The 17651-nt window shown below is 38.1% G+C and overlaps 1 protein-coding gene across 19 annotated transcripts in view; it reads left to right on the top strand.

Annotated features, from left to right (window-relative positions):
• Window positions 1–17651, top strand: part of MATN2 (matrilin 2) — a 69686-nt gene that overhangs the window by 14462 nt on the left and 37573 nt on the right. For 15 of the 19 annotated variants that reach the window (XM_086881788.1, XM_086881824.1, XM_086881798.1 and 12 more), the window contains exons 3-4: window positions 10583–11152; window positions 15208–15330. In XM_086881788.1, coding sequence (XP_086737914.1) covers window positions 10583–11152; window positions 15208–15330 — 693 coding nt within the window. Of the gene's footprint in view, window positions 1–2765; window positions 2883–10582; window positions 11153–15207; window positions 15331–17651 lie in introns of all 19 variants that reach the window. The other 4 variants (XM_086881894.1, XM_086881881.1, XM_086881890.1 and 1 more) reach the window with 1 other exon arrangement.

The following is a 17651-nucleotide window of genomic DNA, read 5'->3' as shown; positions in this document are numbered from 1 at the left end:
ATTAACTGATACTGCACAAAATTAAAACAGAGGGGAAAGGAGACCAAGAAGGAAATGTACTTGGCTCCAGTTCAGTGGAAGCTACTGCAAAATGCAAGTGGCCCTGTCTGCATTAAATTATATTTTGCAACAAAATATACCATGGTTTGTCTCTTGCTTGTATATGTATGATTCCACTAATAATATGAAGTAATAGGAGCTACATGGAGCACTCACTAAGTTTATGAATCACTTGCTACAGCCAGTTAAAATGAATCGAAAGATTCTTATACACAGCCCAGTTCTTAAACTTAAGTGTATTTAATTTTAGGGCTCAAGACATTATAGGTTAATCATTCTGTTATTTTAGCAGCAAATTAGAGGAGAAAGTATGTGACAAAAGGGAACCCAACTAATGATGCTTCTGTGGAGCACAGATAAGATTCCTGTTTAGTTTTGGTTTAATTCATTGTATATTTATACAGTAAGAGCTGACCAGGAATCTCTAAATTCTGCTAATATGGACTGTTGAGCCAATGTGGGATGCTTTCTGCTGTAAGAAACTAATTCACAACCTCAACGTATATGTGAATGTATTATTTCTTCACATAAATGTAACCCTGTCAAGTTTTATGTCCTCAGACATAATCCTGTCAGAGTAGAATTATTGTAACTGAAGTTTGTACTGCAGTTGAAGTGAGAATTGTATCACAGAAACTACATCATGTATTAGATATACTGAACTGATACAGTACTCGGGGAGATGAAAATTCTCCCATGCAGCAGATGAAGGTAGGAAGTGGTTGAAAATTTCGTCTTTTGAATTATCCCATTTGAATTCAAATTATCCCTAATTTGAATTAGTCAAAATATAAGCACAACTTTAGCCAAACTTATGTAAGGATACAGGGTAATCAAATACCTATCCATTTATTTACCCATCAGCTTTCTATTCAAAACATGAATTTGCCATATAAATAGAATCATATGTTTGGAGAGAGAGCAAGCAAAGCAGTTTACAGCCTGCAAAATCACCTGTTTCTTCCTTCTGAGGTGTGTAGATACATAATGCAAACTTTGTGCCTCAAGGTAATATTAACAATGGTGTTGTTTTGCTTCCCAGTAGTGCTTGTTTCAATAGCAGAGAGGTCACCCATGAACTTTATGCCAACTCTCAAAACTTCAGCTTTCATCTTAACCTCTCAGTTGTTGGCCTCTTCCCCACAGTAGTCACTTCTTCAGATTCTGGAGTTTATGCACAGAAGAACACCCCCTCTCTGTGGCTTTGAGGCTTGGTAGCCTGGTTTGTGCTGAGGCTGTGCCTCCCCAGCCCCTAACAGAGGTCCTGGAGTCTGAGAAGAGAGATCTGATCAGCAACCATATCCCTGGCTAGCCAGTTGTTCCTGAAGCAGCTGTTATCCCTTAAACAGCCCTGGCTAATGAGCCATGAGGACTAGCTGGGACTGTGACAGGCCTCAGGGATTTATGTCCTAATCTGAGTATGCTCATCTGCAGCCAATTATAATGGAGATCAGAAAGTTTGCGTTTTGGTCTGTGCTAGCAGTTTTTAACCACAGAACAACATTCTGCTTGCCAACTCTTTCTTTAGTATTCATTATTAATTTTCATGTATTAAAATCACATTCACTTTTAAGCCACCTATGGGGTATTTCTGTAATTTAAGTTTTATGAAATATAATTCAATTTTCAACATCATAAGAAATTGTATTGTATTTCTTTGATGTGTATTTCCTCTAACAAAGAGTTTTCCCCTCTTTCCTCCTTCTTCCCTTCTTTCTTTGTTTTGTTTTCTCATTCTTTTAATTTGTCCCCCCTTTTTTTTTCTTCTTTTACCTTTTTTTTAAGGCAATTTGGAATTTTTCCACAGGATGAAGGAATATCTGGTGTTACAGAAAAAACTGAGCCATGAACTAAACATCAAATGATCTTTGTATTTCTGAGTTTGTTTGTTACAACCCCCACAAATTACTGTGAAATACCATTTCTGTTTGAAAAAGAGTTTGCTTTGACAATAATTCAGTGAGGAAAATTACTGTAAGTAAAAAAACTGTTTGCTATGAGTATGTTCTCAAGGAGCTCAAAGCCTCCTCTGTGTATTCTCTCTTGAAAAAAAATTGTGCCAAAAGAAAGAACGCTGATATTCAGCAGTGTGCTGGTTTTGACTTAATTCTGAGCACTATGCCTTCTTAATTAAAAAAGTACATATGTGCAAAATTAATTTGAAAATAATGGAAACAGCATTTGCATGTCTTAAGGAACATCTCATTTTACAGGCATGAGTGGGTAATCAGATACTATTGTGGATGAAGACAACATACCTTAAATTGCTTTGGAATCTTGAAGACACCATCTTATTTAAGTACTACTGAAGTGGAAGAGCTTCTGGTTCACCAGTGGATATGATGTCCCACATGGTTTGGGAGACAGTGGGGAGTGGTATACAGCACTATCCCCTCATGCTGTTTCTGAATTTGTTCTGGAAAAGAATCTAATATTTAGTTACCAATAGATAGAAATATGTGGTTTCAGGTCAGCTGATCAGTGAGTAATGTTGAGGTTGCTAACAGCTTTCCCCATAAACACAGACATGGGAAACTTAAAAAAAAGTATGGATAGGAGTTTTTAAAATGTTAAGCTAATGTCCTGAAAGCAAGACACCACAAACTCAGTAAGGTCACATTTTTCTCTAGATTTTCTATGCTGGTACTAACAATTGTTTATTTTCTGTATCCATTCTTTCTCTAATTTCTGTGTCCTTCCAACAGCACCCTAAGTAGCTCAGGCAAGAAAGGAGTCTCAGGTCTTCAAGGAGAAATATACTAAGATCACCTTCTCCCATACAATCACCTTTTTCATGTTGGTTGTGATTTGATGTTTTACAGGTGAGTGCAGGAAAAGACACTCAAAGTGTTTCCAGACTGCCTGTGGGAACAGGATACAAAGTAGCGTTACTGTGTGTACCACGAGTTTCTCCACCGTGGCTCAGAAAATAAATTCCTCATCTCTCATGGGTGTAAGCTATCCTTAGCTGAGAGCACATAACATTTGTTTCTATCAGGAAGTGGTGGGTAGATTTTCATGTTGACTTGTGCATGGGGATATCAGGATGCTTTTTCTGTCCAGGTGTTCCACTGCCTGCAAGGAAAACAACCTGCTCCCTGGTCCTCCTGACTGTGGGAGCAGGTTTGACTCCTGTCAGGAAACCCAACAGTTTCTGTCTCAGAACAGCTGAAATATGCAGAAGGAACTAAGAAACTTGAGACTATCTCTGCACCATACTTTGGCTTCATACCAGAAGTATTGGTAAAGAAATGAAGTTCTGTGAGTCTGGATTTAGAGATTAGTGTTAATAATGACCTTGTTATTTTGAAAAGCATGACAGGGAAGGAATAAGAAATAGTGAGGTGAAATGAGAACAAAGTAAAAAACCCCCCTGCAGTGACTAATAATGAAGCATTTGCATGTAGAAGGAAATGGAAATCTTTGGACAAGAGCCTCCTGCTGTACAGTTCTCCCAGAAGTTTTGGAAGTTCAGAAAAGATTTTGTCAGAGGCAATAAAAAAATGTCTGGAGGCTGTGCTCCATTTAGAGATTGTTCCCAGATGAAGAAATTTATAAAGAAAAATGTGTGAGCTGCCAAACTCATAATAAATGTTTGGGTTAGGGCCATAGGCCTGTGTGTTTGGGGAAAGATTCAGAGCAAGGATGGGGCCAGAGAGTTCAGGCAGGTCTTGGATCCATGGCCTGTCCCAGAGCTGGGAAGGGGTGGTGTCACCTGCAGAACCAAGTGCAGCGTGTATGTGTGGCATAAAAGGGAGTAGTGAGCAGTTTCTAATGTTTGCTTCAGGAACTAGGTATGACTACATCTGAAATGTACCATACCATACTTTGCCCATCTTTGAATTAAAATGAAAAAAACCCAAAAGGAATGTAAGCTAACTTGCTCAAAATGTCTCACTAGAGACAAGAAGTGCTTGAAATAACAGCGCTTCTTCATTTATTTTTTGCAACAATCACAAAATGTGTTTCCCAAAGTGTTTTGCACTTGGTATGTTTATGAATGAATTGGAAATTTGGCTATTCTTTACTTGTATAATTTTATGATAAGAAGATTAAGCCTTCTTGATGACATAGGAAATATTTTGGAATTATCTGAGAACATTTTCAAATACGATCTTTCTAGCTGGATATTTAGCTAGGGAAAACCAGAATTCTGGACTTCAATAAAAAATATTTGACACCTGGCAAGTTCATACATCTTTTAACAAATTTCGTAGGAGTTCTGCAGAGATTTATAAGAAAGGAAATTGTAAAAGGAAGATGGGAAAGTAATATTGAGGGCTTGAGAGAAAATTAATTAATAAAATGGTAAAGAAGAGACATTTAGGAAGAAGTTGTAGAATATGCTAACAGGGAGAATAGTTTTCTGCCCTTTTTATTTAATTTTGAGTGAAGACTTGTTCTCTTACTCAAAGATAAAATTTAAAAATAAATTTGGTGCTATAGCTGGCAGTGTCACAGGACATGTAATTTTTGTATATACATTACTGGGGAGTGAGCTAAGAAACACAAAATATTAAAATTACTATTAAAGTCTGCTCAGGCAATAATTATTCTATGATCTCATTTTTTCTTAACTGATTTAATCCTTCCTGTTTGCTTGAATTGTCATTATCTATAACATCATCTTCATGGAGCTAATATTTACTTGTTATAAATTACTTTTTCAATGTCCAAACTTTGCTGTAGTGTTTACCAAATTGAATTAACCTCCTTTTGCTTTGCATGCAACAATATCCTTCTTTAACATTTATCCACTCTCACCTATTAGGATAAAGACCTACATAACCAAATAAGTAATATCTGGATTAAAAAAAAGAAAAAGTATTAAGGAGTCATAAAGATGTAGGACAAAACTAGAAAATAATTAATTCATTTTTAAAGAAGCAGTTTTTCCAAGACAGCCAACTTGTGAAAACATTTGAAAAATCACCATCTAAAACTTGTGTCCTTTGAATGTGTTCAGTTTGAATATCCCCAGATGGAAATGTTTGAGGAAATGAAACAGTTCTTGGGCATTGGAACTCCACCATTATTGTTGCTGTTAAATGGCTGGAGCAGTCTCCAGCCCACAGTGACCAGCAATCACCATGCATGGTTCAGAAGGTAGAGAATAATCTCTACAGGGATTGTTCCCAGGAGGCCTCGTGCATACAGCCACTCTGAGCAGGACGGTGAGTTTAACACTGTGGGTGGAGCCAGGTGGCCTCTGGGCTCAGCTGGTACCTTAGGCTGCTTTTTGGTACTGAGATCAGTAGTACGACGTGGTCTGCTTCTGTGCTGAAGAATAACCTGAGCTCACAGACCAGTCCCATCCACGAAGGATGGAGCCCTGGCTCACGCTACTTCCCATATCATGCCTGAGGACTGTGTGAGAAAATGTGAATTGTGCTCAGACAACAGTACTGGGAACTGTTCTAATGGTTTAACAGCCTTGAAGGGTCAGTTCAAATGCCCAAGAAAGCTCCCTAATGCTACTTTAGTTGTTTTAAGGGAATGAAGCATTAGTGAAAAAAAATGAGAGGATACAAACATGCTCTCAGACACAGATCCTGTGGGGGTGAGCAAAATCAAAGCAATATGAGCTTTGTTAAAGCCAAAACAGGCTGAGCATAATTTGCTTTGAGAAAGGAATAGAAGGAAACCTGCTGTCATCAGATAAAATGATTTAACAGAATTTTCAGCTTTAAAGGAAATTAAGGTGCTCAATATTATTTTAAGCTTTGTTTTATGTATCTCTCAGTAATTGGATCCCAGCTGGATTCTTCCCAGTAGAACTGAAATTTCCTTGCATTGTTAGTTTTCCAAAGGTGGCATCACTGTAACTGCCGTTTAGAAAGTGGATATTGAGTAGAGAAGGAGAACGTATTTACTACTGACTTGATCTTTCCTTCTGATCTGTCTTTGTCTTGCCTCTCCTGGCTTCCCCTTTGATAATGCAACCCACACTGAGGGATTTTTTTAACTTGGTGTTTGCAATACAAGACCTCTGCTGACTTAGAAGTAGGTTTATGGATGAGTAGCTCTTTTCAATGAGCATGTCAATTTTCATAAAAGTGAAAGGGAATTACTTTTAGTTATGAAGATGTTTGCCAAAGTTGTGTGAAAGCTCACTGTTCAAAATGAGATTTGGTCAGAGGAAGAGATTATAGTTTACAGGACAAATGAAGAAGCATGTAGCTGCTAAAAAGCTATCACTGAAAATTTATCTGAGGGGATGAGTGTTTAGATCTGTTAGTCATTACTACTGATTGTCACTACTCAAAATACCAGCAATCTGGATTTTTTATTGTAGAAGAGTTATGTATTATTTTTCACTGAGCCCAAGTGAAATCAACTTTAATAATTACAGAGTTTTTAAAAAAAATCATACCAAATCAGAAGACAAAGACTTCAAATACATCTTAATTTGGAAATGTTTGGTATTTCTATAGATAGAACTTCGATGATCAAAGTAGTCTTGAAATACACTGTGTTTCATTCAGATGAATAGATTTTTCTAAAGTAATTTCTAAAGTAATAGATTTTTCTAAAGTAATTTCTAAAGTAATTCAACACAGTATTGAATGTGTTTTTGGTACTACTATCCACCAACGCTCTCCAAGCTTTTTCCCACCAAGATTCCTTCCAGACTTGAAAATAGACAAATGAGTCTCTTTAGAGTGGGATCTAAATCTTTATATTCCAATTAAAAGGATTCAACACCATGGCTGTAGTTTTGACTTGTTTTCACAGAATCACAACATGGCTCAGGTTGGAAGGGAGCACAGTGGGTCGTCTGGTCCAACCTCCCTGCTCAAGCAGGGCCATCCCAGAGCACATGGCACAGGATTGTATCCAGGTGGTTCTTGAATATCTCCAGTGAGGGAGACTCCACCACCTCTCTGGGCAGCCTGTTCCAGTGAATCTGCACAGTAAAGAAGTTTTTCTTCACGTTCAGGTGGAATTTCCTTTGCATCATTCTCTGCCGCATTGCCTCTTGTTCTATTGCTTGGCACCACTGAGAGGACCCTAGTCCTCTAGTCCTCCCTTCAGAGACTGAGAGATGTTGATGAGGTCCCCTCCCAGATGCCTCCTCTTGAGGCTCAATAGGCACAACTCTCTCAGCCTTTCCTCATAAGAGAGATGCACCAGTCCCCTCATCATCTTTGTAGCCCTCCTCTGGAACCACTCCAGCAGCTCCATGTCTCTCTTGTACTGGGGAGCCCAGAACTGGACAGGGCATTCCAGATGTGGCCTCTCTAGGGCTGAGCAGAGGGGCAGGATCACCTCCTGGCAATGCTCTTCCTAGGGCACCCCAGGATACCTTTGGCCTTCTTGGCCCCAAGAACGCGGTGCCAGCTCATGGACATTTTGTTGTCCTCCAGGACCCCCAGGTCCTTCTCTGTAGAGCTGCTTCCAGCAGGATACTGTGCTGGTGCCTGGGGTTATTACAGGACCAAGGACCCTGTACTTGCCTATGTTGAATTTCAGATGGTTCTTCTCTGCCCATCTCTCCAGCCTGCTGAGGTCCTTCTGAAGAGCTGCACAACACTCTGGGGTATTGGCCACTCCTCCCAGCTTTGTGTTCTTGGGGAACTTGCTGAGGAGGCCTCTGCCCCTTCATCCAAGTTATTGGTGAAAAGTTAAACAATACTGCGCCCAGGGCTGAACCTTGGTAGATGCCACTAGCAGTAGGCCTCCAGCTGTCCCACTAATTAGGACTCTGGGATCTGCTGTTCAGCCAATCGATCCATGTCTCTGTCCACTCACCCAGCTCACACTTCCTGAGTTTGCCTGTGAGGATATTGTGAGAGAAAGCTTTGCTGAAGTCAAGGTAGACAATATCCCCTGCTTCCCCCTCATCCATCCAGGCTGTTATTGCTGTTATTTCATCATAGAAGGCAATCAGGCTGGTCAAGCATGATTTACCTTTAATGAAACCATGCTGAAGTGTTTTAAGGGAAATAAAATAGCAGCCATTTTACCCTTCTCCCTTGTCTGTCCTTCCTTTCATATGCACACACATATTCTTAGCATTTTTTTTTCTGTAATTATCCTCCTTTACTATTGCTCTGCTCCCACAAATAATAACTTAGCATTATCTTTGTATTGCTGGAATCATTCATGTTGTATTAGTAAAGAAAATTTGTAATTTTATATATATATATATATGGATAATTATAATGAAGATACTAAGGTGGAAAATAGTTACGTCAGGATATCTGTATTCCATTAGAACTGGAGTTTTGTTTCTGCTCAGCTTGGCTTATATTCAACCTGCTCTGATTTTGAAAGAATAAGCAACCCAAGCATATTCCTACGCTTATGAATAAAGCTGTACTGTAGACTGCACATGAATAAATCCAGGCAGTCATTTTTATTGTCATTAGAGAGCATTTTTATTCTATGCCAAAAAATGTTCTTGGTAGTCTATGAAAGAGGCTTCTGAGTTAACAAGTGAAAACAGGCATCTTTCTCACCCCCTGCCTTGGCAGAAGTGCATGATGAGTGTTCGTCAGCAGTCACAAGTGAACTTGTTTAAAGGACAGTCTGCAGACAGACATTTTTCCAATTGAGTCCTTGATTGGCCCACTTGTACTAGTGCAGTGTGACATGACCTTTGATTATACAGTCAGACACTACTTTTCCACCAAACATCTGCTTCATTCGCTGCACAAAATGGATGATGGTGCACTGGGAATTGAACTGGGTTTGGCAATAAGGGAAACTACTCATTAGAGGTGTCTCATCTTAGTAAAATGAGGGTGCCACTGCAGTCTAATGAGCATTCTTGCCATCTTTAATCCTTCAAGCTAGGCATACAAACACAACACAGGTTTATTCATAGCCATAGGAATTTAAGTAGATGAGCAGACATAATGATTGAAGTCTATCTAAACCTATATTCTGTCTCTGACAGAGGTCAAAAGTAGATGTATGTGGAATAGTTTAAGGACAAGGAAAACACCTGCAGTTATCCCCTGAACTTCAATGCTTTTGTGACTCAGGGATTTCCTAATTTGGAGGAGTCTTTAGTATACATGTTAAACCTCTATTGATTTCTTTTCATCAGCATCCCATCAAAGTACTTTTAATCTTTTTCCATATGCTGTCTCCTTCTGTATCAAGTCTGAGCTCACCTGGCAGGCTTGCCTCAAGCCTGCCATGTGCTGGTTTCCTGTGAATGGTCAGTCCCTATCCATTCTCATCATGCAACTCATGCATGTGTCTCCTATTTCTCATATTCTTTCAGAAAAGGATGGTGAGCAGAAACCAGAGGACACACCCAGGGTCCCAGAAACCTTGTAGGATGCCTAGAAGGCAAGCAACTTTCACTTCTGCTGCTATCAATAATAGCTTGGCCTGCCCATCTGTGCCATTGCCAAATACAGACATACTCTGTCTGTAATATTTCTGCTTCAGTGACCTTTGGAAAAAAAGGCTTCTGACGGCTGACAGAGATTTCAGGGAGTGCTCAGTAAGAGTTTTTTTGGGCTGAGTGGAGTGCCACTGTAGACAACAGGATTTTCTCTCCAATGCAACCATAGAAGTTGTCTGTGATGCTGAGCTAGTCAAATGCATGAGACTTTCCCCAGATGGGTATTAATTACATGTTTGAAATCATGACATTTGTTTTGTAGAACTGCTGAGCACTCACAGCTGCAGTTGACGTCATTGAGAACAGTACTTTGTACATACAAAGTGCTGCTTACTGCCAACTTCCAGTGCCTTCACATCTCTTACCAGTCAGTGCAATTAACAGATTCTTTTGACTTGTGTTTCTTTGTTTTCTATTTTCCCTGTTTCTAAAGAAACACTTATATCCCCCTGACTTGTCACAGTATTAGATTTCTAAATTTGAAGGCCCTGCCACAGAAAGCATCACAGTGCAGCCCACTTAAATAGTTAACTGTCATTCAGAGAGGATTTCCACCCTGCATGGGGAATGAGGTCAAAATCTCAACAATGACACAATACCAAGTAACCTGAAGAGTGACATTTGACAAGGGCATGTAGTGATAGGACAAGAAGTAATGAACCAATAATAAACTAAAAGAGGCCAGGTTTAGATTAGATATAGGGAAGAAATTCTTTACTTGAACAGGTTGCCCAGAGAAGTTGTGATGTCCCATCCCTGGTAGTGTTTAAGGCCAGGTTGGATGGGGCTTTGGGTAGCATGGTCTAGTAGTGGAAGGTGTCCCTGCTCACTGCAGAGGAGTTGAACTACATGATAGTTATTGTCCTTTCCAACACAAGATACTCTCTGGTTGTGTGATTCTGTCTCACCATTCCACTGCCATTAACCATTCTGGGCACTTAACTCACACAAACACACACACAAAAATACATATAATGATCAAGTATCAGGCAGTTTTTGTTTTTTACTAGAGAACAAATTTATATTTCCCAAGTAGTCTTAATTGTGGTATCTCCTCTTTTTCCTGATTTTTCACACCACTTGTCAGAGTGTTTGTTTAGACAGTAAACCTGAACCTGTTCACCTTTTGAAATTGTATTTTTGTTTGCATTTTCCTTTTAGAAAACACTTGCAACAACAAACATCTGGACCTTGTTTTCATCATTGACAGCTCTCGCAGTGTGAGCCATTATGACTTTGAAAAAGTGAAGGAGTTCATTTTGACTATCTTGCAGTTTCTGGACATCAGCCCTGACGCCACGCGCGTGGGTCTGATTCAGTACGGCAGCACAGTCAAACAGGAGTTTTCACTGAAGACCTTCAGGCGGAAGCAGGATATCGAAAGAGCAGTGAAGAGGATGATGCACCTGGCCACCGGCACCATGACTGGACTGGCTCTGCAGTATGCTGTGAACATCGCATTTACAGAGACAGAGGGGGCTCGACCTCTGAGGCAGAATGTGCCCCGAATTATCATGATAGTGACAGATGGGAGGCCTCAGGATCCTGTGGCAGAGATTGCTGCTAAAGCACGTAACTCAGGAATCCTAATTTTTGCTATTGGAGTAGGAAGAGTGGATATGAACACCCTGAAGTCCATTGGCAGTGAACCACATGAAGAACATGTGTTTCTCGTTGCTAACTTCAGTCAGATTGAAACACTGACCTCTGCCTTCCAGACTAAACTTTGTGGTAAGATTATTATCTATAGATTTGAATACGTAGATGAAAGTGAAACAGAAAAAATATGCATTATAATTAAACTTTTTTTTTTGCATGAAACCTCATCTGTTAGAACATATGTATTGAAGACAGATTAGCCAAACAACATCCAGAGCAGCTGTCACGTGTGGGGAAAACTCATGTTACTGCGAAGTGCCATAAAATGCGATTTAATTGCTCATGGTCATAAGCAGTTAGGAAAACACACATATCATGATTTTCCTGTTTATTGCATAATAGCAATAAATTTATGATCTCTGATATTTGAATATTAGATAAGTTTTTTCATCTCTTCATTTTAAATGTGATCTCCCTTAGTAGTGAAACTTTAAACTGCTCAACTGTCTTTCAGTTATTTAAATATTCTTGAGAGTCCATGGTTTCCTCTTCCAAAGCTTACATATTAATTCTATGCAAAGAATCATTTCTGTATATGCCTTGTGACTGGAAGTGAAACCATGTAGATGTATTCCATCTATTTTAAATACATGAAGTTAGGAAAAGCTGTTACAGTGGTATTATTCATTCATACAATAAAGTAAATATTTTAATAGGTATTAACTTACAACAGAGATATTACTTCTATCTATAATTCCCTGTTAAGGAATTATCTTTTGTAAATATCATGGCATTTGTAATTAATTTTATTTGAATCTGCGTACTTAGTAGAGTTTTTTATTTTTTCCTGAGATAAATATGACAGTATTTCATATAAATTTGACATTAAGCTGATTCATTTTCATTAGAATCCAGAAAAAGAATGCGTGGTGAGATTAAATGGTCACTCATGTCTTGGGATGCTTTTGCCAGAAAAGAGCTGCATCTTATTGTAAGGATAGTCTGGAGAATTTTCCTTGCTTGATCTTTTCCAAAATTGTTTCAAAGAGCAGCTGAACTGCCTCAGCACAAAACACCAACACAGACATTCATCAGATAATAGATTTTTTCCCATTTCTTCCTTGCTGTATTATTAGCTGGCGTAGGAGGATATATTTAAAAACCAAGAAAGAGTAAACTAATCATGGATTTGGAGTTTAAACAGAATGCACAGCAAATGCTGATTTTTTAGATTGTGTTTTAGAAACAAATCCAGTACAGATACCCTTTATTTGGTTGGATTTTTTTTTTCTGACTGGGCAGTTTCCAATAAATGTACTAGAGTCTTTTAGCTCACTTTTAATCAAACACATGTTCCTCAGTAAAACCACCTCCCCACTGCTGATGGAGGACTGTGGAGGTGACAAGGATAGCAGTTGCCTCTTGCTCCCAGGGAATGCCTCTACAGGATTTGCTGTGCTGAGAATTCAAAGTGAGATCCTAAGATGTGTTTAAAAACTCAGACACAGATTCAACAGAGGTTTTAAGCTGTTAGATTCATATGGATTTCAACATAAGGTACTAAATTGCAGATAGGATCCAAAACATTTTATATGCTCTTGATTGTGAAGCAGCATTCAGCTTGCTGAATTTCAAGAGAGCAATCATAGTCTCTGCTTCCTAGAGCCACTCACTCCTCCAGGAAATGTGGTTAGTTCAAGTCCTCCCAGGTGTGGACCCAGAGGCAGTATCATTGTAGCTGAGTGGAACATCTGGACACCTTGTTTCTTTGCTAAAGCAATTGAAGGCCCCTCTCTGGTCAAGTCGTCTGGAATGCTGTCTGCTGGGCTTTGTGCTGTGGGAAAAGACCTTGGCCCCTGATCTGTCTTTGTGTCTAAATCACCCTTATGTCTGTCAGAATGTGTCCTCATGGTTCTTATGATGACAAAAGAAAACCATGGCCAAATTGTGAAGCTCTGTGGGGAAAACAAAAAGTAAGCCAAATTAACTGCTGCTCAGTACTGGATAGGGGAGACTACTAAGTACCCAGGACCTATATATATTATCAGAAGAACCCCTGTACATGGAACACTGAATAGAATGGAACACTGAATGTGTTCCATTCTATTAAGTCAGAGGTTACCTACAGTTGCTGCCCCAGACTGCTAAAGATTTGGGCACATCAGAAACACCAGTTGAAGCCAAGGACCCCTTTTTATTACTAGTCAGCAAGGTAAAACATAAGCAACGAGTATCCTGAGGAATCAGAGGCATGAAGAATAAGACAGGAGTTGAAAACTCAGAAAAATGTCAATGGAGATGGGAACAGAATCCAGGAAAGATGATGGAGATTAGATGAAGTGTGAGAAAGATGATTGGAAAGAAACTTGGAATGGAGCAGTTGGGGGCAAATAAAGACCTTATTATATTCCTGTAAAGTAGATAGTAGATAGTAGATTAGTAGATAGTAGATTCCTCCCATTTTACATTGGAGGAATGGAGGCACAGAAACAGGGTTAAGTTTGTCAAAACCACCCAATAACTTTAAATATTTGACTCAGTGCAATCCCTGTGTGATTTTCAGGCATTTAACATTTTTGGACTTACAGAACATGTTATTCACAGCTCTACAGCCATCTTTGCATTCTTGCAAATCCAGATTCAGATGGCTCTACCTGAACAGTTACAGTGTAAAGGCTGATGTTTCCTTGAAGATACTGATATTATTGTCTTGCCCAAAATCAAATAAGGACCCTGTGATATAGAGATAAAATGTAATTCACAACAAGGTTTATGTTCAGATTCCTTAACTATGATCTCACCCTTTCTATTACATCAGTCCCTTCCTGTGATCACTAACCACCTTCTGCAACTGATGAGGTTGCAGAAATCATTCAGAGGGCAGACTCCACCACTGAAGTCGGTCTAATGACCAGAGTATCACTGCTTTGAAATGGGTGCAACAGAAACACTTCAGAATATGTGCACTTTGCTTGTGTGGTAGATGGGAGGTTGGTAACAGACAGTAACAATGTACTTTCAGAAAGAACTTGAGTTATTTGGACTCCTGTCGTTGAATGCTTTCATTTTCAGAGTGACAGAAATATGACAAGACAAGAAGTCAAAGTAGGTCTGTGTTCATATAATTAAAAGGACTTGAGAAGTTTTATTATGGGAAAAATTCATGAGATCCAAGAAACTGATTAAGAGATTAGGGAATTGTGGTGGTTTGTGTGTCAGCAATAAATACCTAACTCTTGTAACCATTCCAAAGAGCAGACATGTAGTCTATATATCTTAAAATCACTTGTGGGTTTTTTTTCCACAAGGATTACACCTAATACAGTGAGTTATTTAGCAGGCTTCTGTTGTGGCTTCTAGAAGATTACTGTTAATATCTATTCCATAAATTTTGAGCTTTGTCAACCTGGAACATTAAGGAACACATCAATCCCTAATTGCTGTTGAGCAAAATAGGTAATTTTCCACACAATGTTCTCTGACATGTAATTCACCTATATATTATAGAGATTACTTACAAGCAATGCCGCATTGGAAAGGAAACATCAATTTCTTAATCCCCAAATACTGCTTTGGAGAAAAATAGCTCAACAATGAATTTGACTGAATGTGCCTCTATTCTTTTTCTCTTTCATTGTGTTTCTGCTGCATTTTAATACTTGCTATTAGAGACATAAAATACAAACAGAACAAAAATAGACTCAGAAAGACTTACTGTCTGGAGGGTAGTGCAACTCAGCTCCTGCTTAATGAATCTTGGAGATCATCTCCTCAGTGCCATCATGTATTATTTGCATGTTCCTCAGCATTAATAACTAAGTAAGCAAAACAGTCTCTTCATTAAGTTGTTTTTTTAGTAATTCTTTATTATTGGGTGCTGTGTGGTGATTTCCTTCATGCAAGAAATTGAATGTCCTCTAAATCAGCTTATACTTAAATTTCATTTATTTTCTAAAGTTGATTATAATAGGCTTGTTTCATTGTCTTCATAGGACCAACAAATAATTAGTTCTTTTCAGATACTCCATTGTGTATTTTTTTTTAAGCTTTCATTTTTATCTTTACTAGCAACACTTAATTAGAAATTTCTAGGTTACTTCACTAAACTTTTCTACACCAGTTTTTTTCAGTTGTGATCACAAGTAGATAAGACCAGCAACTAATAATGTTTTCCTTTTTCCTTTCAGTGCCTCATATGTGCAGTGTAGTTGAGCATCACTGTGATCACTTCTGCATAAACACACCTGGCTCCTACCTGTGCAGATGTAAACAAGGATACATTCTGAATGCTGACCAGAAGACTTGCAGCAGTATGTTACCTTTCTTTTCTTTTCTCTTTTGTACTCCCAAAAAGTGATTAACATCACTTACCTTTTCTGTTGGGCTCATAAGAACTGAGGTCAGTATATAATTAATGATAATCATCAAAATGTGTCTAGAAAGGTTGAAGTTTTTCTTGCTTTGTGTTTTTACAAATCTTTCTGAAATACATCAAGCTAAATTTTATACACAGCTCTGCAGAGATATACTGTAACTGTATGAATTTGCATTCAAGTGGTTTTGGTATATCAAGGTCAACAATGAAACAACAACCAAATAAATAATTTTATCATCTCAAATGAAGTGAATTTAAATATTTTACTAACTTGTCCAGCTAGCAACAGTACTGTATGGTACAGAAAGGTGCAATAAACCCCATGCTAGAAAACTTTGAAATAACCTGGCATTCTGAAAAGCTCTTTCTAACTGCTGATGGAAATATCAGGGTTTGCAACCTTTCTAAGAATGGTTTCAGAAGTCTTGCTTATGTTCTCATTCCTCTCTTTAAAAGTGTTGACTTTTTTTTGGTTTTGAGTAATTTGCTTATAGTTTATAATAACAAACTTTATTTCACTTTAATTTTAATCTTTGTGATCAGTATTTCATTACTCCATTTAACCTTGTTTCCTAGTAATTAACAGCAATTTACATTAGACAGATATGCCAAGTATATTTCTGTATCCACCTTATTTTAAAGAAATTATGTAACACGGCCTTTAATTACTTGTGGAAAATGTACTGGCTAAAAATTTAAGTTTTTATCACACAGCAGTGTACAGATTCAAATGAAAGTGCATGGATTCAAACAAAAGCTGATAAACTGATTTTAGCCAGAAAAAAAATTTTGGAAATCATCCTTTCAGGAAACTGTAGGAAACAGTCATCATGACAGCAAAGGATGTACCCTTACAATCGATAATTTAGACCTAAGGTGAAGACTGCAGGCTCAAATCCTATCATTGTGTTTGATGTTCTGTATCTCAGGAGAGTGCCATAAAACTACCTGGTGTCTTGACATTAGTAGATTCTTAGTCTCTCTTGCTTAGATCTGTTTTTAATATCAATTACTAAGCACCAATGAAACAGTGAAGGTATGTGAATCAATTAAAAAAAAAAAATTATAAGTATGAAGAATTCTTTCTTTATTGTCTCTTTTTCTTTTTACTCTGTTACATTTCCATAGTTTTTCTCATTCAGTAGTTCAGCATTTGGGCACTGCATTGCTTCACATACAGGTAAATTTCCAAGAGTTTTGGAATTGTGTGTAATTTTCCTGCTGGTGACCCATGCACAGCAGCCCTCAATATGCTCCCTCTCTACCATTTTTCAAAGCCCTTTGCTGCATTGCTTTATGTTCTTTTTTGCTATGATTTTTATCGGTTTTCCCCATTTACCTCTCACATGTTTTCTTTGATTGTGTACCTGCTTTGATCATCAATCAGATGATAAACTTCTTTCAGCAATTAGCACTGGAAATCTGAAAGTCATCAAACTGGCCTTAAATGTGCTAGGATGGTGCAAATCATTGGTGTAGGAGAGAAATGATGCACTATCAGTCTAGCATTACATCTAAAACCCCCACAGAGATGTAACAGATTTCATGAGGATAGGGAGCCAAGCCTGGACAAAGTGGACAGCTTAGTTCTGGAGGTAGGGGAGCCACAGTGAAAGAAAAATGAACAGTCTGTATTTTTGTTACCTTCACTAGCTGTTATTCACCCACAATTGCACAGAGACCATGCATTCCTCACTTGGCATCTAAGTAAAATAAATCTTCATCATGTTTATGTTAAGAACAATACATGATCAACATAAACCAGATGTATTTATCTAAGGTTTGGATGTATTTGGCAGCTCTTCCATGGACAAATAATTTCCTTATATACATAATGTAACACTTTCTGAATTAAACAGTGCAGAAAAGATGAATGGTCTGTACCTAATGTTAAAGTCTCTTTTCATTCTTTTGTACCTAAACTTAGACTGTTTTTATTCTTCTGTTCACTTTTTTTCTAATCTTGTGAGAGTATATGCTATCAGTACTCAGTTCTTTAAAGCCCTTAACCAAATGGCTTCAATCAGCAATGAACTGACAACTTTGCTTCAGGCTGGGAAATGGTTTGTTTGTTCAACTTAAAATATTCTTACATTTGTTTATGATGGTTTTGCATCCATGAAAGGATGCTCCTTTTGTGTACTGTGGTCTAACTTTTCTAGAGAAGAGTGTTTATGTCAGATAATGGGTGTTCTTTACTTATTACACTGTATTTGTTTGTTTAACTAATCTCTCCCATTCTTCTCTAGAGATGCT

Source organism: Cyanistes caeruleus, chromosome 1 (assembly GCF_971803275.1).
Source record: "Cyanistes caeruleus chromosome 1, bCyaCae1.hap1.1, whole genome shotgun sequence".
Lineage (NCBI taxonomy): Eukaryota > Metazoa > Chordata > Aves > Passeriformes > Paridae > Cyanistes > Cyanistes caeruleus.
The sequence above is the reverse complement of the archived record's forward strand: the minus strand, read 5'-3'. Positions and strand labels throughout refer to the sequence as shown.